This window comes from Pundamilia nyererei, unplaced genomic scaffold (genome assembly GCF_000239375.1).
Source record: "Pundamilia nyererei isolate P.nyererei 1_Seehausen unplaced genomic scaffold, PunNye1.0 scaffold00203, whole genome shotgun sequence".
In the NCBI taxonomy this organism is placed as follows: domain Eukaryota; kingdom Metazoa; phylum Chordata; class Actinopteri; order Cichliformes; family Cichlidae; genus Pundamilia; species Pundamilia nyererei.
Window position 1 is genome coordinate 934,265 of NW_005187604.1, and position 21,774 is coordinate 956,038.

Sequence of the window (21,774 nt, forward strand, 5' to 3'; positions counted from 1 at the left end):
TATATATATATATATATATTTTATTTATTTATTACTGTCTCCATGCTAGAAGCAGTTGATGCTTGCTACTGTTGTGCCTTTTCCATTTTTCTTTGTTCCCCTTCCTGAGCAATGACACCTTTCGTTTGAAGAAGACTTCAGTGAGCTGCAGTATGAATGCTAATGTGTTTGTGTTGATATCACATTTGCGTACCCGTGACATTAGTCGTTATAATGCATCTGTGTGATATCTGATACAAACGATAACTGGTCTGGGTAGCACCAAAGTGTAGTGGGTTGCACATTTGCTTAATGTCTAAAAGGTCCCCGGTTTGAGACCAGCAGAGGACACTCTGTGTCAGGAAGGGCATCTAGAGTAAAAATCTTCCAAATCAAATATGTGGTGCTGTCTGCTGTTACGACCCACTGTGAGTAGAACAGAGGGTACAGCTGAGAGAGGATTGTTCAAGACGGTTTGGTCTTTGAGAGCCCAGCAATCAAAGCATGTGCTCTTGAAAAGTTATCACAGGTCCAAGACTTGGGTCCTGTTTTCAGTAGCGGAGACGCAGAGAAGCGTCTCTGCTGCATCGGATGTTTGGGCTGATATTCAGTGCAGGATTCAGACTGAATGTAAGAGCTCAGGGTGGTTTACAAATGCTCCACATTGTCTCAGCTTGCAGAAGAGTCTTTTTCCTCTGTGACTGCTGGCACGCACTGGACCAGATATCATGCAGAATCGTTTTCACCAGTGGGTTTTCCTTTACTCTTCTGCCACAGAGCTGAGAACATGGAAGCAGTCAGGCAACAGATGTCGTTAGGACAGTGTTTCCCATCTCAGCCACAGAGCTCTGTAGCTCCTCCAGAGTGTTCATCACAAGTGTTTTTCTCACAGTCAGTGGCTGTGCCACAGTTGCATCTTATTTTCTTCTAATAACACGCTGTAGTTGGGCTTTGATTTTCGTGCCTTGGAGAAGCCTCTAGTTCTCTTCTTGTTTGGTGCGTTTTCAGGCCTTTTTTTGTGTTTATGTTTCTTGTCCTAATGAAGTTCTAAACAGGCATTGGCTGAACCTCAGAACATGTGGAAGTTATTTTTAACTCAGAATTGCTTGGCACACCTTTACAGCTAGCAATCATGTGGGCTAAGCTGTTCATTATTCAGCATTTTCTTCTTCTTCTTCTTTTTTTTAAAGCAGGCTAGCATCAAAGTTGATTTTAGCAGGACGACAGGTCACCATGCAAGACTAACAATTTTAAAGTCATAGCACAAGTTCTCCTGGCATTTATTTGTATCTGTTTGCATACAGTAACATTTATGCAGGCTGTAAGTAAGAAAACCAAAGTATAAATTATTATGGCTGCATTTTAACGTTAGGCTTAGTCATTCTGTTTGAAGCTGCTTAACAGATAAAAGAAAATTACTGGTTGCGTACGAGTAAACTGTCACTTCCCCTCGGGGCTTCCAGGATCCAGAAACTTTGAAGGAGAGTCACCTCATGTCCTTCCTCCTCCCCACCCCCTGTTGTGCTTGTTTCTGTGAAGTGCACCTGCAGTGCTTAAGGGATGTGATTTTTCAGCTTTATTGGACACACAAGTCTTATTTGATGTCTAACAAAACGTTATCCAGCCTTTTGTTTTCATGGACACAAACCTGGCTTAGGTTTGTGCGTGCGCGCATATGAGATATCGGGCTTGTTTTGTGCCTGAGCACACACCTGCTGCTGCCACGGATTGTGCTTTCAGGGGACCCGCTAAAAGATTCATGCAGTCGCAGAACTGAATATCTAATGGTATGTTTCAGGGAGGAAAACGTGTCAAAATGGGACACGCTGCAGTGGAACTACGCGCCTGAGCCAGTACGAGCTAAGGAGCCCAGTCCCAGCTTTTGATCAAACAGCAGAGGAGTCAGCAGAGACGGTGACACATGATGGCAGTCTCTAACGTGACACGCCACATAAATTATACAAAGCCGCTAATCATAGTGGCTCTCGTGTTCTTCATCATCTTAAAACTCTTTGTTCAGAAATCCACATGTGCTCCAGAGGTGTTGTTGTAGCGTTCATTCAGTTCACTGTTAGCGTCTTAATACACACAGCAGCAGTCATCCGCTGTGGCGGGACACACAAGGCCACTTTGTTTGTTTTCATTTGTACAATGAAGCTGTTAAGTTGACTGACAGTCTTGACTCTTTTTTTTTTTTTTCCCCTTCCCCTTTCTTCTCTCCCGCGTCTCTCCCCACTTCCCGTCTGCTCTGTCCCTCTGCCAGCCGGTGGCGGAGCCCATCCCCATCTGCAGCTTCTGTTTGGGGACCAAGGAGCAGAATCGCGACAAGAAGCCAGAGGAGCTCATCTCCTGCGCCGACTGTGGCAACAGCGGTGAGTGCCGCCTACAAGACTCTGCACTATTCAGGTTTTGTAGAGAGAACAGATACAGCACAAGAGGAGCCAATCAGCTATCTGCAAAAAAACATCCATGTAACTGGTGGTGACACATTAAAGAAGTTATTTTAAAAAAGCATGCATTCAGACTCATAGACTGTGGCTTTAAAATATGATGGGATCTTAGGAAGATGTAAACTTCACAGTGTGTGCATGCACACACGCGCAGCTGTCTCTGGTGCTTCATCTTTTATGTTGCTACTTAATTGATACTTCAACTGCATTTATGTACAAACGCAGCTGCTGTCAGACATTTAAAGGCAGCTTACACTTCACTGCTTTCACCCTTTGATGGCAGTTCAATAAGTCCATAATAATCATAATGATTTTGGTCAGCATAGTAATCTTGATCATTTAACACTGTTATTCATTAAGTCGACAGATATCGTACAGTTTGGACCTAAACACACGTCTTCTTTTTTCCTTGAACATGAATTCAAATGAAAAAACAACAGATTATCACACAAGGTGGCAAACAGGCTCGTGATATATGGACCCAGACTAGCAGGTGTTGACCATCTTGCAATGGCAGGACCCTGCACACTTCAGCTGACTCCCACATCCAACAAACAAACACGTGATAGACCCTAAGCAGTGTGGAGACAGAGGCCCTCTTTTGATTATCTTGGCTGATATGTAGTAAACTAAGAATGAGGTTGGAGCTGTTGGGGACAAAAACATACCTACGAGTACACATTGGTATTAACAAAAGGCCTGCAGGTGCTTTATTTATAGTGAAAATTAATGCAAAAGTTATTTATGTATTCAGATTATTTTGTTTTCACAGTTGTTTTGGAGCCAATTTCGTAACTGAAATTGATACTTAATTAACCGCCCAGACCTCCAGCTGATTCGGTCTAAGTGGCTACTGACACTCGGCAGCTCATCGGTCTATTAAACTGTCCAGTCATGTTCTTCACTCTTCTCAGTAATACTTTACACTTCAACTTCATTTAGTATCTGAACATAACATTGTTTAATTATGAACGGGTGTCGTTCTTAAACTTGAACCCAGTTGATATTCCTGGTTCAATTTTTCGTTTTATTGGCATGCAAGTTGTAGTACTCCTGCTAAGGCCCAACATCTCTTATCGGAAGCAAACAAGCGTGTTTCTCTTCTTCCCTCAGAGGGGTTTCGTCCCAGACAAGGCCGTCTTGTTTGCCGCTCTTCAAACATTGCAAAAGCACGGCTCTGACAGATTGTCATTTATGTTTTAACACACTCTTTGCAGCCAGGTTTGATTCAGTGAGGGCTTCCAGTTCCAAAAGGACTTTCTTTCTTTTCTTTTTTCCTTCAATGATGCAAGTGGGTCACAACTGTCAGTCAGCAGGAAACATAAAAAAAAATAGAGTGAGAGTGTGAGAGAAAAGTGTGTGTGATGTTGACGTGCTTGTTTGTGTATGTGTGTCTGTCTACCTGCAGGCCACCCGTCCTGTCTCAAATTCTCCCCGGAGCTCACAGCGCGAGTCAAGGCTCTGTGGTGGCAGTGCATCGAATGCAAGACTTGCAGCAGCTGTCAGGATCAAGGAAAGAATGCGGTGAGTGGATGAAGGAATATGGCGTCCTGGCAGCCTGACAGTCGCTGTGAACGCTCGATCTTCAGCTTAAGTGCCAGATAGAGACGCTGATAGACATCAGCGTCTCTATCCAGGGATTGATCCTGGGAATGAGCTATTTTAGTCAGCATCGGCATGATTTCACTCTTTTCTCTTACTTGTCAGGCGAGGTATGATTGTTATTCAAATGTTTGTGGAGAGGTTAAGAGGAAAATTCACAACATGCTGCCAGTTGCACAATGATGAAACAGGCTATGAGGACGGAGGGAAGGCAAAGTATGCAAAACTCTCATCACAATATGGAATTAAAATGAGTTCAGCAGCTTTGATCAGCGGTGTCACCTGTATTTACTTAGTGGATTATATGTTGTTCTACTACTCGTGTGACCTGAAGACGATTGTCATTATTTTGTGTCTCTCTGCAGGACAACATGTTGTTCTGCGACTCCTGTGACCGGGGCTTCCACATGGAGTGCTGCGATCCTCCTCTCACGCGGATGCCAAAAGGTAATTAAACAAGTCTCCATTATCTGCTCCGAGCCAAACTCGTACCTGTTATTCCTCCGATTGACCACACAGCGCTCCTACATTGCTCTTCTGCATCGCCGTTATGATGGCAGTTAATGATTAAACCATCTCCTGAGCTGATGGCTCTCACTCTAATGCATCACTGTTAAGCACTAATGCATTACAAGCTTCCCAGAGCCTGTTTGTATGTGCACCGAAGCCGGTACTGTCTCAGTGTGTGAACACTTCCATTTTTCCTCTTCGTCTCCTAGGCATGTGGATTTGTCAAATCTGCCAACCAAGGAAAAAGGGAAAGAAGCTTTTACATGAAAAGGCTGCGCAAATCAAACGGCGCTACAACGCACCGCTGGGACGGCCCAAGAACAGGTACACAAACGCCTTCAACTAATTCTGTCTGAGGCGGTGTCACTGCGATGGAGAGCACCTGTGTCTGCTTCATCACAGACCCAAGGTGTTTGAGAGTATGGAGGACTTAGAAACCACTTAGTAATCAGATGTTTTCTAAGGGTTATATAATGGTGTCTGTCATAATTAACATAAAAAACATGTATAGAATGAGATCAAATAATCAGATAAATGGTTAAATTAATGGTGAAATGACTAAAAGCAAATGAATACTAGAATCAACACAAAGACAGATTTACAGCAGTAGTAAACCTACTAGTGCTGTATTTTATTTAAAAGGAAATAAAATGCATTTAATGGGATTAATAGTGATTAATCACCTTAAGGTGCCATTCACGACACTTTTATTATTATTATCATTATTTTCTTATGTTTAATATTGACTGTTTTGGTCCTCCATACTAACTAATGCCATGCAGAAATTTGAGACACTGACAGTAATGAGATCTTACCCTTAAAGAGTAATGCCAAAGGTTTTTTTTTTGTATATATAATAATGCAGTAAGGTGGTTCCAAGTATGTTGGAGATTGTACTGCACACCAATCACTGTGTGCACACTGTGGCATACACAGATAAATGCATGTTTAGGTGGTTTTTGCACTGCAGAGTGATTACAATGTGTGACCGATTGTGACTTTGACCCTAACACTTTTGTCTTCTGCAGGCCGGGGCGGCCCTTTAAGAAGCTGGGAGGGCGCGGTCGGCGGAAGCGCTCGGCCTCAGCAAACTCTTCCTCCAGCTCCTCCTGCGAAGGTTACCCCGGAGACGACAGGCTGCTTTTTTCCATGCGGGAGGACGGCGACCTGTCACACAGCAGCCTGCGCTTCAACAACAAGACCAAGGGCCTCATCGATGCCCTCACAAAGTTCTTCACGCCATCTCCCGAGGGCCGCAAGGCACGGCAGGAAGTGGTGGACTACTCACAGCAGTGCCGCATCCGAAAGAAAGCCAGTCGCAAAGGCGAAGGAGATGACAGAGGTGGGAAAGATCAGCTTGTTTTTTTGTTTTTTGCTCATACCATCAGACAGTTTAGATTCACATTTGCCATGAAAACAAAACTTTGAGATAAAGTAACACACATAAAGACATGTTAATGATCTGTTATGTTTAATGAGAGAGCAACAGCACAGAAATGAAACACAAACGGTTAAAAAAAAAAGTTAATATCTGAATCAATTACATAAATTGACCTTTTTAAAAAAACGTGCTCTATTTTCATGAGTCCTTTGCAGGTGCTTTGCTTACAGACTCTGTAGGTATCAGCTGTTACTGTGAAGCATTCACATTGCTTTTGTGTTCTTTGTCCCTCTTTTATAGACGATTCAGCCGTGATGTTACTTATTTTGAAATTGTAGGTCAAGGCTAAAAATCGTGTGGAATTGCTTTATTTTTTTTCCTCAGCCGGAGAAAATGATTGCTTATGCATTTAAAGAAATTGCTTTTGTAATTTGAAGTGTCCGCCTGCAGGTCTGTTTCCATTGAAATCTCTTAGAGTAAAAGCAGAGAGTTATAAGTAAAGAATAAATGTGACAGAGCAGCAGCACTTCCTTCAGGTTTCTGCAGCACCCATGTGTGTTTTAGAAAGAATGAAGAACACCCTCATCATCCATTATCACAAGTCTCTTCCACTCTTGCCTGTGTTGCTAATGTGTGTTTACTGCCTGCAGCAAGCAAAACAAATAAAAGACTGTCTTAGCTATCAGCTAACTTAATAAATATGTGGAAAGTAACCTGGCAGCTTTAATTTAGCTGATAATATTTCACGTCACGGGGTTTAGCGTGAGTAACGTGCTGCTTTTGTGGAAAACTGCAAACTTATTGAACAGCTGGTGTGATGTTTTTGATCGCTCTTAAAGTCAGAAGTGAGGTTGTTGTCAAGTGTAGAAAAACGGTGTCTTTCGCTTTAACCAGGCTTTGCTGTGTGTCACGCTGAGATTACAGACCGTAGCTCGAGCACAAATGACGCCAAACTGCGGCAAAGAACAAGCAGCGGTTTTGTTCCCGTTCATTCAACCGATGTATTGTGAAAAAACGCCTTAAAAACAGATCATATGCCAAATTGGACGTATAATTTGCGCTTCGCTGCGTCATTAAATCAGAAACGGCGCGGCCCGTACGTTCGTTCTCCACACAAGCCGAGGGAGCATGATTTGTTGTGAAGCAATTAGAGCAGCGATCACTGGGCGCAGCGTGCATGTCGGCGATGTGACTTATTTTGGAGACGGAGGAAAGCGTGGCCAGATGAAGAATGGCAGCGACGGGAGCAACGTCCTAAAAGTGGTGGAGATACGAACGTCCGCTTCCTGTCAGAACTTTCAGAATAAAATGGGACTGATTATGGATGAAGAGATTTGTGAGTTGTGGCTTCAGCCTTGAGTTGAAGTAACAGGCTTTGTATCCACGCCAACATACGCACAACTAATCATGTGATTCACATGAATTCAGCTACTTCTCTTGGGGTAATTTTGATTGCATTTAGGGATGCTGCTCACCTAAATGTTACTCTTTCTAACATCCTGTGATTGCAGGCTTTAATATAAGAAAGTGACCTGTTATAAGAGCCTCACAGCTGTTTGTTGTGAAGCGCCCTGAAAGTCTGCAGACATCTTGGGATTCGAAATAACTTCTGATTGTCTTTCAATCCCCAGACAATCAGGAAGGCAGCGACTGGCGTGACGAAGATGACAAACTGCCCGGCCACGAGAACCTGACGGAAAAAGACATCGAGCTGTTCAGACACATCCAGGAGCTGGCGCTACAGGTACGTGTGATTATTACGAGACAACAGTGGGGAAGGGAGACGCTGAACACTGGCCAAATTGGACAATGAGATTGCATCAGAATGGGAATCTGAGAGCTGTGAGTCTGGGACTGCGGCTGCCAGACTGGAGGGTCTACACGTAAATCTCAATCGTGGTGAGAATGTGGTCAGAAAGAGCCAAGTCAACAGCTGGCTGGTTGTAAGAGATGAAGCTGCTGGCTCACAGAGGGCTGCAGGCCCTGTGTGTGTGTCAAAGAAGTGCAGGAAAGAAATTAGGAACAGCTGCCAGATTCAATATGGATATTAAAATGATCCATTACCATAGATGCAGCACACACAGGCCGTGACCTCAAGATGCAAATAAAATGGATTGAATTTAGGACAGCAGCTTTACAACAAGCTGATTAGTCTTTACTGTTGTTGTTGGACATTTGCTTGAATTTCACATTCTGCTTGTGATTGATGCCAAACTGTGCTCCATAAACAGCCCGGCAAGAGTAAAACTACCCATGAATGTTTAAGACTGGGTCGCGATAAAGCACGTAAAACGAGTCTTGTGTTTGATGGTGCGATGACTGAGCGGGGCATCTTTAACGACAGTGTTCTGATACGTTAGTCAGAGAGGAAGTGTAAATTAGCCACATTAATGGCTTGTTTTAAGGGAATGGTGCAGCAGTAAACTGACCAGAGAGTGGGTGTGGGGTTAACACCATGGGAGTCGTATTAAAACGCTGTTGTGGATGTGGAATAGCCACAGTGGTGTGTAAGTGTGTGAGTTAATGAGCAGAACTGTTCCAGGCTGGGCGACAGTGAATATCGTGTACGGTGAGTACATGATGTAAATGGCTGGGAAGGGCAAACCAGGAAGATCCACGTAAAAGTAATGTAAACCTGGTGCCCTCTCCTGCTGTAACAGTCTGAGATACTCTGCTGATGATTTCTGGTGTCTCTGCTTGGCTCATGGCCTGCTAATCCCCCGCCAGTTGTAAACCTGTAGCTAACCATAAACATCTCTGCCTTTTCCCTTCTCCCAACAGAAAGTCGGCGTGACGGGTCCGCCAGACCCTCAAATGCGCTGCCCGTCAGTCATTGAATTTGGCAAGTATGAAATCCAGACGTGGTACTCGTCTCCATACCCGCAGGAGTACAGCAGGTAAGCTAACGCACCATAATGTAACGCAACAGCATGAGGTACTTAGCTCACAATCCTGCTCGTAGGTGTAGAAATTACCACCCGAATAATGGAGCTCGTCATAAGCCGTTTACACTGCCACCCTCTGTGACAGGGATCCGTAGTCGGAGGTGTTTTTAAATGTGCATTTCTGCAGTTTGTTGCTGTTCACTAAAATTCATCCCACTGTGTATGTTTCTGTCTCAGCAATTTAAAATACCTGATGGATGCAAACTGGAAAAGTGCGCAGAGAAAAAAGGCGTGAGAGCAAAGATATCAGTGTTTATTCTAAAAAATTAATCAGAAGTTCTTAAAGCCTTCACATTTAATTGTTCAGCAAATGTCATTTGGAGGAAAAATAAACCCAGTTTGACATTTGCCTTTGTTACATCACCAGAAAACTAGCCGATTGTTATAAAAGACCAGTAAATATTCCAGCTGAAGAAGAAAAATGTTGGGATTTGTTTGTTTGTGTAGCAAACCCGTTAAAACCATTCCTTTTGTCCTTTTGTCTTTGTGCTCCCGTTTCCAGACTACCTAAACTCTACCTGTGTGAGTTCTGCCTGCGCTACATGAAAAGTCGCAGCATCCTCTACCAGCACATGAAGAAGTGCAACTGGTTCCACCCTCCTGCCAATGAGATCTACAGGAAGGACGACATCTCTGTATTCGAGGTGAGGAAGTTGCAGATGTGGCTTTGTTGTGTTGTTTTGTTTTTAAATTTTGTTGTTGTTTTTTTAAACTGGAGATAACTCGCTGGGAATGAAGTCTTTCAAAAACCACTAAAGAACTTCTAAAAACACCCACAACTTCCAGATGGCACAATAAAAAAGGAAAAGTCACACAAAGTATTTTCTGCATCCAGGCGCTTAAGAATTATTTTAATTCACGCTGTGCTTCTTACAGGAGGATCCTCTCTAACATGTCTTTGAAACACACTAAAGCAGGCACAGTTAACAGACCTGCAAATGCATTCACGTATCCAGTGAAACAGTACAGTAGCCATTATTGTGATATTGTAAAAAGGCTGCTACGTAATACGCAGTATGTCGTATAGCTTCGTCTTATATTTTACAACCTCAGTCAGCTGAGGACAGTGGGGGGAAACTAAGACCACAGCTCAGTGAATTCCTTTTTGGTCCTTTTCCTCTTCGGTTAAGCAGATGTAGTGATGGGTGAGTGTCACCTGAAAACACTTTTGGCTGCGTCCTCGTCACAAGCGGTCACCACAGCGGGCAGCTCAACGAGTTTAACCTGGCAGTGTTTACACTGGATGTATTTCCCGAGCAGCCCCAAAGGAGATTTGTGTTTCCGTCTGGAATTGGAACTGAGTGACTGTTTTAACAATTTCACCATTTGAGGCACATTCATCAAATATTGCTGCACTGTGATGCTATTGTTAGGTTTAGTTGTGTATAATGAGAGTACTGTGAGTTACTCCCAAGGCTGTTGTGCAGAATTGGTCAAATGATGGTTGAATACAGAAACTCTGCGTTATGAATAGGTGTAGTTACAAATCAGGATCTGGAGAAGCTCATTTGAGTGTTTTTCTGCTGTTTTTGGTTTATCTCAGACATCAGGGAGGTGATGGATTGACTGAAAGACTGCCTGGGTGTCAGTGATCTTTGATAAACTCAAAGTGCAGAAGGTGTAACAGCTAAGTAACTGTGGCCAGCGCTGTAACAAAGAGAGACGACTTCTGTTCAGTTTCTGTCGCTGATGACGGAAAATCTGACGTCATTTTGACAGTTTGGGAAATGAGAGCGATTTACTGCAACATAAATAGTTGCTCTAAAGGGCTTTTGTTTTCTACACATGACATAAAGCATTACGCTGGCCAATCCTCCCTCGAGGTATTGGATTGTGTCTGTGTGACCGCACTCCAAGACCTCGTGGCCCTACAGAGGAATGCAGCTGCTCCCTGCTGTAGAAGTGCATTCCAGTGCATTCTGACTTCCCTGAGAGAAGTGAGAAGCGATTCGCTAACTGAAAAAAATAAATAAATGAATAAAGGTACTTTTGGTTGCTCCCTTCATCACCACAGCGGATGGATCCACGTTTGACTCGGCACAGTCTTTATGCTCGGTGCCCTAACTGATGCAACCCTCGCTTAGGACCAGCACTGTGACGACCTCAGGCCGGGTTTGTGTAGACTCCCAGTTTGAGGTTTCTTACATATAAGGTGAATGTGTTAAGTGTTAGTACTGGAAATTCCACTTTCCTGTCTGGTTGCTGATTAAATTCAGTCAGACGTCAGATATCGGTGCAAAATAAAATAACGATCACTTGCCGTGATCTCCTAACGGTGTTTTGAGTTTAGTTTATATTTTCCTGTTTGGCTGCATTGTTTTAGTGTCTTGGCTGTGCCAGCAGAAGAAAAGCGAATAAAATCATCAGCTTAGTGTGTTTTTAACTTGATGATCATCTTGCCTGTTCATGCCCTCATAAAATAAACACTTTGCTCTGTGTGTTGGGCTTGAAAAATTGCCTGCTGTTAGATGTATCTCATTGTAAATGAAAAAAGAAAATTAAAAAGGCAATTAATGATGGCTTACTTGCCACTAGATGAACTTTTATCTAGTCTTCTTGCCACCTCAGACCTGCACACAGTTGCACAGTACAAACCCACAAGTCCTTTCAAATGTTTCCCACGCTGCCTGTCCAATTTTACCCTTTATTGGAGAAAGTTTCTGCATAGCATAATGCTTTCCCACCAACTATATAAATATATCTTAGTCAAAAACCCTTAAAGTGATTGTGACATCCTCACCCGCCTTAGTGGAATATCCTGTTCTTTGTATCAAAGTTATAATGAGACGAATTTGCAGTTAAGCACAGCGGCCACTGAATTGAGTGGATTGTTGTCTGCAGGACACGGCCGTCGAAGCTTCTGTTTTCCTCCACTCTGCAGTCCTTTCCTCTCTCCGAGGAGAGCACAGATAACTGGCCGTCTGCCAACCTGAGCCTCCCTCCGTCTCTTTACCACTCGTTTCTCTCCAGCCTCTGTGTATTTCGGAGTCTACAGGGACACAGGGGAGATCATAGCCTAACACTAACTTCTAATCCATTCACCTTCACTCTGCTCCACAGCTCCCTAACAGCAGCCTGGAGATTTAACTCAGCACTTTAGTGTTTCAGGGATGAGAAAGTAGCTATTTAGGAAGTCCTGTGCTTTGCACTGATTTGTGTTTTCTTACCAACGTCTTTCAACAGGTTGATGGGAATGTTAGCACAATCTACTGTCAGAACCTGTGTCTACTCGCTAAACTGTTCCTGGACCACAAGACCCTCTACTACGATGTGGAGCCCTTCCTTTTCTACGTCCTCACCCAGAATGACAGTAAAGGCTGTCACCTTGTTGGCTACTTCTCTAAGGTAGTATGGCTTTCAGTTCATCTTCCCCCACTCAACTTCTCTGCAAAGATCTTATTTTGTCTGGATTTTGTGTTTTCTTGACTCTCCCACAATTTTTAAGCAAAATACAGCTCTGTTGTGGGATTATATAAACACTTACTCCTATATATATATAGATAGATAGATAGATAGAGATAGAGAGAGATAGAGAGAGAGATATATAGAGAGATATCTATATATATAGATATATAGAGGTATAGATAAATTTATTTATTTATTTTTTTGTTTATTCAGATTAAATGAAGCTGAAATAACTTCCTAAAACATACAAATGCTCATGTGGTGTCCCAGATAAATAGTGGCTGCTGTGAGCACCATTGTCCCTCTGTGGAGTTTGCCTCTGCAGGTGCTCCCATTAACATGCAACCTCACTGCCAAAGCACAGCAGTTAGGGAGCAGACACAGCACCATTAACACCCAGCTCACACACACACAGACTTGCTTTATAATGTGGTTCCATTATTATTTTTCTTTTTTCCTCTAATGGTTAAATGTGTCTGTCTTTTTTCTTTTCAGGAGAAGCACTGTCAACAGAAATACAACGTATCATGCATCATGATTCTTCCACAGTACCAGCGCAAGGGCTATGGGCGTTTTCTCATCGACTTCAGTAAGTGCTGCTTATTTTCTAAAAACAAATAGAATGATCACAGTTTGAAATGAGAATATTGGGCTCACTTTAACTAAACACTGATGGTTCCTCTTTTCATAGACATAATGACTAAATTCAAACATTGTCTCCGGTTCCTCCTTCCCTGCAGGCTACTTGCTGTCAAAGCGAGAGGGACAGCCAGGATCTCCGGAGAAGCCTCTGTCGGACTTAGGTCGGCTGTCTTACATGGCCTACTGGCGTAGCGTGGTGCTGGAGTGTCTCCACGAGCTCCGCGACCGGCAGATCACCATACGACAGCTCAGCAAACTGACGGGGATCTGCCCCCAGGACATCACCACCACCCTGCATAGCCTCAACATGCTGGAGCAGCGGGGAGACCGGTCAGAAATATACTCCATGTTTTCTTTTATATGGCCCAAATATAAACAAAGTCGTTCTGCTTGTGCTACTATTGCCTTTTTTTTTTCTTCTTTTTTTTTTTAAATTGAAATGCTGATTTGGCTGGTTTTCGGTCTAAGCAGCCAAAACGTTTTACTAAGGTGACCCAGTGTAATCTGAGAAAGACGAAGCGAAAATATGCGGTAAATGCGGTTACAGTAGATTCAGATTTTTGATGTGGAACAAGTATTTCAGTGGCAGCACCAAGAAAGCAAAACAGAAAAGCCTTCTTATGGAGGTACACAGACATGTCAGTGTGAAGTCTTAAAAGATTAGAATTGAGATTTCAAAAACAGCCATACAAATTTCGTGACACTGAAACTTAACATTCAAACGATGTTTGAACAAACAGTACATAAACCTATATTTTCACATGCATTGCATAAGCTGGTTAAGCTGCATTACTTTGGCTGCTCCCCAGACACGCAGCTATGATGCTAGTGGTAATGGGATCTCACATGCTGTCCGGAGTCACACGGACAGCCACTTGTGATTTTAATCAGTTAATCGTCCAGAGCCAGGTTGCACTGCACTCTCCTGGTGTTTGTAGTGGTACCACCAGAGTCAGGATGTTAGCTAGTGGATCAGTGGCATCGTGCACCTTCACTGTTCCCAAAATAAATTTTCAGCAAAACAAAGATTTGTTTTTTCTTATGTTATTAGGCCTCATAGACCTACAAAACAACAACATAAAAGTTGACTTGCATCTAACTGCAAAGTACACTATGTGCAGAAATGTCACAGTTTGTAAACTGAGGTGTCCTGGCAGCTTACCAAGCACATGTGTATTGTGCCAGATGTTAAAAAAGCAGCTTCTTGGTACTCTAAACTTTTAACTGTGTTGTCAAAAAAGATCTATTTTATTTATCCTGAATATTTGGATGACTGTATCACAGATGTGTCTCAAATAATGCAGCGAAGACTCTGTGTCTTTACTGTATGTGGGCTTACTGCACTTACTGTCAGTTATTTTTAGGTGCACCACAAAAAACACATGCGTGCAGGGTTTTTCCTGACTGAGAATAGATCTTTGGGGGCTGCGCATGTAAGCATCAGTGCTCTGCATGGTGTAAAGATTATAGTGCAGTAGATAAGTGAAATGATCTTTCAGAAGTGCATATATGCACTAAGTCTGTCTGTCCCTCTGCAGCCAGTTAAAAGTTTTGCCATTTGTCCATTGTTTATTTTAGAAGGTTTTACTCTTGATTTGGGCTTGTGAGTATAAAAGTAAGTCAAATTTGTAACTTAAAAACTTCTTGGTCTCATGAAAAGCAAAGTAAGCTCAATGAGATGTTGTTCCAATGGCAATGCTGTGCAGGTCAAGGTTTTTTACCTCTTTGAAAGCACCATGATGCATGCAGCTAAGTAATGTATTCCATGCGTGAAGACTTTTCTTTTATTCTAAAATTTGGCTGACACAACTTGTCTTCACTTTGTTTTGTGTAAACAAAAGAAACAATCAGTCAAATGTGTACGTTTTGACATTTAGATCATTCGAAAATGCAAGACTTTGTCCTTCTACTTTATCCTTACTCGTTATTTTAAACATAAAAGAGTTTATGTACCAATTTTGGTCCTTGTATCCACCTGTGAATGATTTATCTGCTGCACTGGAGGTGCTCTGTTACAGCTTTTATAGACAAACATGTCTGTTGTGGCTGAGTAAATAGAAGCCCAGTTGACGTAATTGGTTAAAAAATAGTTTTAACTGCAGTGCTCGTCATTTTCCTTTGGCCCGTGCTAATACCTCTATGGGGAATCAAAATGTTTCTATCCAAGGAAAAAACAAAAAATCCCTGAACAGTTGGCATAGCTGCACGTATCTGCACATTTACCTGCACAGCCATATTTGTCTGTAATGTATCGATGCTTCAATGTAGAAAAATGTGCGTCCGGAGGGCTCATGCTCCCGTCTGGTTTTGCTTTGACTTTGTTAGACTCATCCTGATGCGAAGGGAGAAGCTGGTGGCCAACCACATGGCTCGTCTAAAGGCCCGGCCACGACAGCTGGAGGTCGACCCCGAGTGTCTCCGCTGGACTCCTGTCATAGTAACCAACACCGTGGTCTCTGATGCTGATGGAGATGACGACGACGATGATGATGATGATGAGGAGGAGGAGGATGAGGAACCAAAGGAAGGGACTCGCAAGGAGGTAAAGATTGCCATTGCATTTGTGAAGATAATAAATTTAGTCAGACTTGCTTTCTGGTGTAATTCATCTAATTGTATATTTTCTAAACAGATTAAGCCGAGTCACAAGGTCCCACAGATGTCCTGGCATGTGCGGCAAGGGAAGAAGGATGAAGAAGAGGAGGAGGAGGAAAGGAAGACCTTTCTAGGATTTCCGATTGGCCAAAGCTCTCCAATTCCCCCTCCAGTCCGATGCCCACCGCCTGTACCAGAACCACCACGACCCCCTCCGCCAACAAACGGCGAACGCAGGCCACGAGGGCGCCCGCCCAAAAACTGGCCTTGGGGTAAGGTGAAGGACAGCGCGCGGGTGGGACGGCCACCCAAAATCCGTCCAGTAGAGGATGAAGATGATGAGGACGAGGACAGGTCAGAGGGGGTAAAAACCACAGGCACTGTCAACAGCCCGCCCTCCCTTTTCTCCTTGGACAGACAAGCGGACACGACAGCCTTTCACACACTCGACATGAGCAGGCACCCTTCCATAACCCCCACGAGACGAGGCCGGCCACCGAGGAAAAAGAGAGGCCCGAAGCCCAGACTGATAGAAGGTCCCGGAGAGGGTCACCCACAGCTTCCTGTGATTCCCAGGCTGAGCGAGTCTTCTCCAGTCAGGAAGAGCCGCTTCAGTGACAGCAGCGAAGAAGAGGAGGATGATGATGATGAAGATGACGACGAGAGGGGATGCTCCCCTCCTATGCTCACCAAATCAGGGCTCAAATGCAAGGTTAGACATGAACAGTTTTCTATTTTCAGCTATCATAATGATGATAATGATAATCGCAAAAGTAGCTTCCTGCTTGGGAAGTTGTCAGTTTGCTCTAAAGCTCCTTAGCACATCTTAATCCCTTGTCCCGTTTCTACCCAGAAGCCCATGAGGAAGCGCCGCTTTCGCCCGCGCAGCCACCCTCACAGCAGCGTGGTGACTGAGACCATTTCGGAGACCACGGAGGTGTTGGATGAGCCTTTTGTAGACTCTGACTCAGAGAGGCCTATGCCCAGGCTGGAGGAGGAGACTCCACTGGGTCACCCGCTGCGCCGCTACCCCCAACCGCAGTCTGCTCTGAGGTTGTCTGACCCTGCGCCAAAGAGGGGCCGACTCTCCAACCTCACAGATTCGGAGGAAGATGGTGAGCAGTGATGAAATGTGCAGGACTACCCATGTATGGACTAATCGTACATACATGGGTAGGACTTTGGCATGGCAATTCCAAAACCTTTGTGTTAGCCTGCTTTTTTTCCATTCCACAACCAGTTTTAATGTGCGTTTCTGGTTATTGCTTTGATGCTGGCATAGTTGTGTCCAAGTTTAAGGTTGTCCTGGAGATTACTGAGGTAGTCTGCCTCCTTCGTTATTCCAGCCGCTCTGTTAAGCGTGCCAGTGCTCTGAAATAAACTGCAAATTTTAGTTGAGTTTTAACAGAGGCTTCTGTCTTGGATTGCAGCCTCTCAGTCCATGTCAATGTAAAACTCACCTAATGTTGGACAATGATAAAAATATTCCAGTAACTTCCCATTTATGAGAGATGACAATCCTAACAATGTCTGCATGGGGAGGGTGAAAGCTTGGGTCTTCTTCCTGGCCTTATGATAGTGGTGACATCTCCAAGTAACTTCTACTCTGATGTACAGTTGTTTGAACTGATGATTTTGGGTGAGTTACGGGCACCTACTGACATTCACTGGTTAAGATGGAGTTTAGTTATTTAGTCTGTTCAGAGGAATAGTTGGAAAGCCATCACATTTATTTTCACAGTCTGACCAGAACTTTGTGCAGTAGCTGTATCTAACCACTTCATCTTCTTTCCTTTGCAGAGCTAACAACTATGCCGAAGTCTGTAGCTGCTTTGACAGCAACCCCATCAGAGACCCTTGGGGCCAACCCTGAAGTCCCAGTCAAAAAGAAGAAAGGCTGGCCCAAAGGAAAGAGCCGCAAACCACAGCACTGGAAGAAAAGAGGCAAGCCACCTGGCACAGGACCCAACCAGAGAGCAGCTGCAGACGGCCAGGCCCAAAGTGGGAATCCTCAGCAACCCAAAATCAAGATGAAGCCTGGTCGCAAGCCACGGAGCTGGTACTTGCAGCGGGCCCAGGAGGAGGCGGACAGGCAGGAGCAGGAAAGACAAAGGTTGCTAGAGCAGCAGCAGATGGACAAAGTTCCTCAGCTGCTGCAGACGGATGACCGGAACAGCAAGCAAGTCTGCAGAACTAACACGGACAGAGACGTCAAACAAAAAGACTCTGACGAAGAAGATGACTATCTCCCTAAGCCCGTTGAACAAAAGATGCCCAGAAAGCGGGGGAGACCGCCCAAGAACCGCCAGCCACCACAGCCTACCCCCAAACCACCTCCCACCTCTGACCCGGAAGAAGAGGATGAAGATGATGAGGAGGACATCGAGCGAGCCTGGGAAGAGGACAAACCTAGCCGGCCACCATCCCGTCCACTGCTTTCCCCTTCTTCCTCTTCTTCCACCTCAGGGCCCCGGGCCCCGCAGTCCCGGCCTCAGGACACAGATATGGGTGACAGAGAGGAAGACGATGATGATGAGGAAAGGGAGGAAGAGGAGTGTGGCAGCATGGGCAGTGGTGGTGGTAGCGTGAACAGGCGAGCGGCGGTCACGCCAGGTTCAGGAAGCCGGCGAAGTGACGACCACGATGCAGACGATGAGGGTGACGGACACTTAGAAGACAAGAGCAGCAGCAGTAAAAAGAGAAAAAGTCCGGACTCTGAAGACGAAGACGACGATGAAGACGAGGAGGAGGAGTCTGCCTCACACGCAAACTCGCCTCCAGTCAAAGAAGAACCCCCAGGTGTAGAGCCTTTTTTAGGCATGGAGAACAGCGTGGCCCAGGAGTACGTCAGCAAACAGGAGGAGGAAGAGGAGGAGGAGGAGGCTGAGGAAAGGGTGCAGGAGACCAAGTGCCGGCCCCCCTCTGCAGACCCTCAGCAGGAGGAGAGGAGGCGCAGAGAGCAGGAGGAGTCTGCTGCAGCGGCGGCGGCGGTGGAAACGGTCACGGCCATGTCTGTTCCTTCTGAGCCAATGGAGCTGCAGCCCCTGCACCCGGATGATAAAGACGTCACACTCTTGATGGAACCCCAGCATCCGCACTCCCACCCTCACCAGCACCCTGACTTCAAGGAGGAGCTTGGCCACCATCACTCGCACCACTCACATCACCACTCCAATGAGCTGGACCTGGAGACTATGCAGGCTGTTCAGTCCCTGACGCAGGGGGAAGCCCAGGACGAGGAAACTGAGCCCCAGCCACACCACGGCGCTTACCAGGACTGTGAAGAGACCCTAGCCGCCTGCCGGACCCTGCAGAGCTACAGTCACACGGGCGAGCCTGAAGAGGAGACCCTAGCCTTAGTAGAGGAATGTGGAGCCTCCCAGCACAGCAGCCCCCTCCCTAATCCACCAGGGCCCCCGCTGCCCAGTCAGTCTGTGCGCTCTGTGAACAGCCCGGGGCTGCAATCGGGCATCGTGGATACGACACCAGCAGGGCAAAGGGGTGGAACTCCTGGCCCCACCGGAGCAGGGAGCAGTGGCGGTGGCGCTGGAGGTGGCTACACACAGATCACTCCAGAGCATCCCAGTTCGCTTTCTGCCCCCTCTCAGCAGAACATGGAGACATCGCCGATGATGGATGTGCCGTCTGTGTCGGACCACTCGCAGCAGGTGGTGGACAGTGGCTTCAGTGACCTGGGCAGCATTGAAAGCACTACAGAGAATTATGACAACCCCAGCAGCTACGACTCCACCATGGGCGGAGGGGGCAATGGAACAGGAAACGGGGGCAATGGAGGAGGAATGTCTGCTGCCGTGGTCGCCGGGGCTTCAACGGCTTCAGCGTCCTCGGCGTCCTCTTCTTCCAGCTCTGCCACCCCTTCTTCCTCCTCTCAGTCCAACAGCTGCTCCTTCGTGCCAGCCCCCAGCCTCACATCTTCCACAGGAAATGCCGCATCCCAGCTAGCAATGGGCAGCTGTAGCCTCATTCAGCAAACAGGACCAGGGCCCAACAGTGGACCAGGTGCCAGCAACGTGGGCAGTGCTGTGCCCCAGCCCCCGCCTCCCCCACCGCCATCCAACACCCCCAGCTGTGGCATTAAGTCTCCTCAGAGCTGTGGTGTGATTGAGAGGCCTCCCAGCACCAACCAGCAGCAGCAGCAGCAATCAACAAAAAAGGTTCCTCAACAGCAGCAACAAGCGCCCAACCCTCAGCCTCCACCCTCGGCCCCGCCACCGCCACCACAGCAGGCCTTGTCCCAGTGCAGCATGGGCAATGGCTTTGCCTCCACGCCCATGATCATGGAGATTCCAGAGAGTGGAGGTGGAGGAGGGGGCCGCACCCTGTATGAGCGCATGGGTCAGGACTTTGGTACAGGGGGCTACCCCCAGCCCTCGGCAACATTCAGCCTGGCCAAACTCCAGCAGCTCACCAACACCATCATGGAGCCCCACGGCATGCCCTACTCTCACTCCGCCGCTGTTACCTCCTATGCCACTAGTGTTTCTCTCTCCAATCCTGGGCTGGCCCCTTCACCCCACACTGCCCTTCCACAGGGGCAGCCCACTATGACCCCACCTCCTAACCTTAGCTCTGGCTCCATGAACCTGGGCTCTCTGCAGCTGCAATGCAACATGCCCACGACCAACATTGGCCTAGGACCTCCACCGCACACACAGCGGCTGCAGGGCCAGATGACTACCGTCAAAGGCCACATTTCCATTCGGTCCAAAGCCACTCAGCAGCTGGCCCCGGCCCCACACCAGCAGCAGCTCTATAGCCGCAGCTCGGGGACTGTGGCCATGCAGGGTACGCCGCGCACCTTGGCCGTGCAGCGCGGCATGATGCCAAACCTCATGCCCACGGCACCGTATAATTCTATGAACATGACGACTCTGAACCCCATGTCAGCCAGCTACCGAATGGCTCAGCCTATGATGAACAGTGGCTATCACAGCAACCCCGCATACATGAATCAGCCAGCTCAGTACCCCATGCAGATGCAGGTGGGCATGATGGGAGGGCAGGGCTACCCACAGCAGCCTATGCAGCCCAATCACCATGGGAACATGATGTACACTGGCCCCTCCCATCACAGCTATCCAAAACAGCCACATTACATGAGCAGATGAGCAGCCAAGAAGTGAAAAAAGGAGACAGAAAGGGGCCAGAGCGTATGCTCGCTGTACTCTAAATGTCCATTAGTCCTGTTCACCCTCTCCAGTGCCTCAGAGGCACCAGTGGAGTGAAGGTGATGGGGACAGAGAGGGTCTTTGGGTTTCCTGTTTTTTGTTTTTGTTTTTTCTGTGTTGTCATTTTGTCCCTTTTTTTATTTGGGCTCGTCTCCCCCTCCCCTCCCAGCTGGCTGTGTATGGGAGTATTTGGGCAGGATTTGGTGTGTACGTGGACCTCGGCCGTGCCGTGGAGCTTCAGGCCAGGCCAGCACACAGGCCCAGGAGTCCACTCCTCCTCTCGACACTGAGGAGGACAGTAAGGAACGACAAAGTATGACGAGGAAAAGTCCACAGAAAAGTCCACAGGGTACAGGAGTACCTGGCCTGGTCAGACTGTGAACGGTGGTTACTGAGTATATTCAACCATGCACACAATCTTTTAATATAGGAAGCCTTACCTTGAAAAAAGAGACGATGAAACATTGCAGGCGGACTGTTGTTTTATGTTAAACATACTGTTGACCTTATTTTTGTTGTTGTTTTTGTTTGTTTGTTTGTTTGTTTGTTTGTTTGTTTGTTTGTTTGTTTGTTTTAATACATGTGTGCAGTCCGACCTCCTTACATGCTTTGATCTTTATACGCGTGGCATTCTGAAATGGTGATTACACCCTCTTGCTCTCTCAGAAATGCCCAAACATCTCCGGTGCCGCTCGGCCCCACGGCTTTTCGTGAGTTCCAGAAGAGCACAGTGGAGCAGGGCATCGGGTGTTTGAGGTGTTTGACTGTTTTCCAGAGTCTCTGTCTTCCTGGATGGACAGTGTTGTACCAAAAACACAGCAAAGACACAGAAGAGACTAGCGTGTTACTGTCATATTATATATCCATAAATGAAACAAGTAGCATTATTTTCCAGTTTGCCGCGACTCTGAAACATTTCGATGTAAATATTCTGGTACTTCCCAATATTCAGCACACGCACACATACAAACACACACACACATATATATATATACATATATATATAAATACAAACACACACTGACTAGCTGTCTCCAGTTGATGGCTAGCTCAGGAAACATTCAACTGTTTTTGTC

General features: G+C 46.1%; 1 protein-coding gene across 4 annotated transcripts in view; it reads left to right on the forward strand.

The window, feature by feature from the left end:
• kat6a (K(lysine) acetyltransferase 6A) overlaps positions 1 to 21,227 on the forward strand; it is a 34,632-nt gene extending 13,405 nt beyond the window's left edge. For all 4 annotated transcript variants that reach the window (XM_005747753.1, XM_005747755.1, XM_005747754.2 and 1 more), the window contains exons 3-17: positions 2,243 to 2,351; positions 3,838 to 3,953; positions 4,397 to 4,478; positions 4,751 to 4,865; positions 5,570 to 5,883; positions 7,554 to 7,666; positions 8,704 to 8,819; positions 9,370 to 9,511; positions 12,051 to 12,212; positions 12,768 to 12,861; positions 13,013 to 13,244; positions 15,240 to 15,456; positions 15,547 to 16,221; positions 16,363 to 16,624; positions 17,310 to 21,227. In XM_005747753.1, the coding sequence (XP_005747810.1) occupies positions 2,243 to 2,351; positions 3,838 to 3,953; positions 4,397 to 4,478; positions 4,751 to 4,865; positions 5,570 to 5,883; positions 7,554 to 7,666; positions 8,704 to 8,819; positions 9,370 to 9,511; positions 12,051 to 12,212; positions 12,768 to 12,861; positions 13,013 to 13,244; positions 15,240 to 15,456; positions 15,547 to 16,221; positions 16,363 to 16,624; positions 17,310 to 20,638 (6,078 nt within the window). In that variant the 3' untranslated portion in view covers positions 20,639 to 21,227. The remainder of the gene's footprint in view (positions 1 to 2,242; positions 2,352 to 3,837; positions 3,954 to 4,396; positions 4,479 to 4,750; positions 4,866 to 5,569; positions 5,884 to 7,553; positions 7,667 to 8,703; positions 8,820 to 9,369; positions 9,512 to 12,050; positions 12,213 to 12,767; positions 12,862 to 13,012; positions 13,245 to 15,239; positions 15,457 to 15,546; positions 16,222 to 16,362; positions 16,625 to 17,309) is intronic.
• The last annotated feature ends 547 nt before the right edge of the window (positions 21,228 to 21,774 follow it).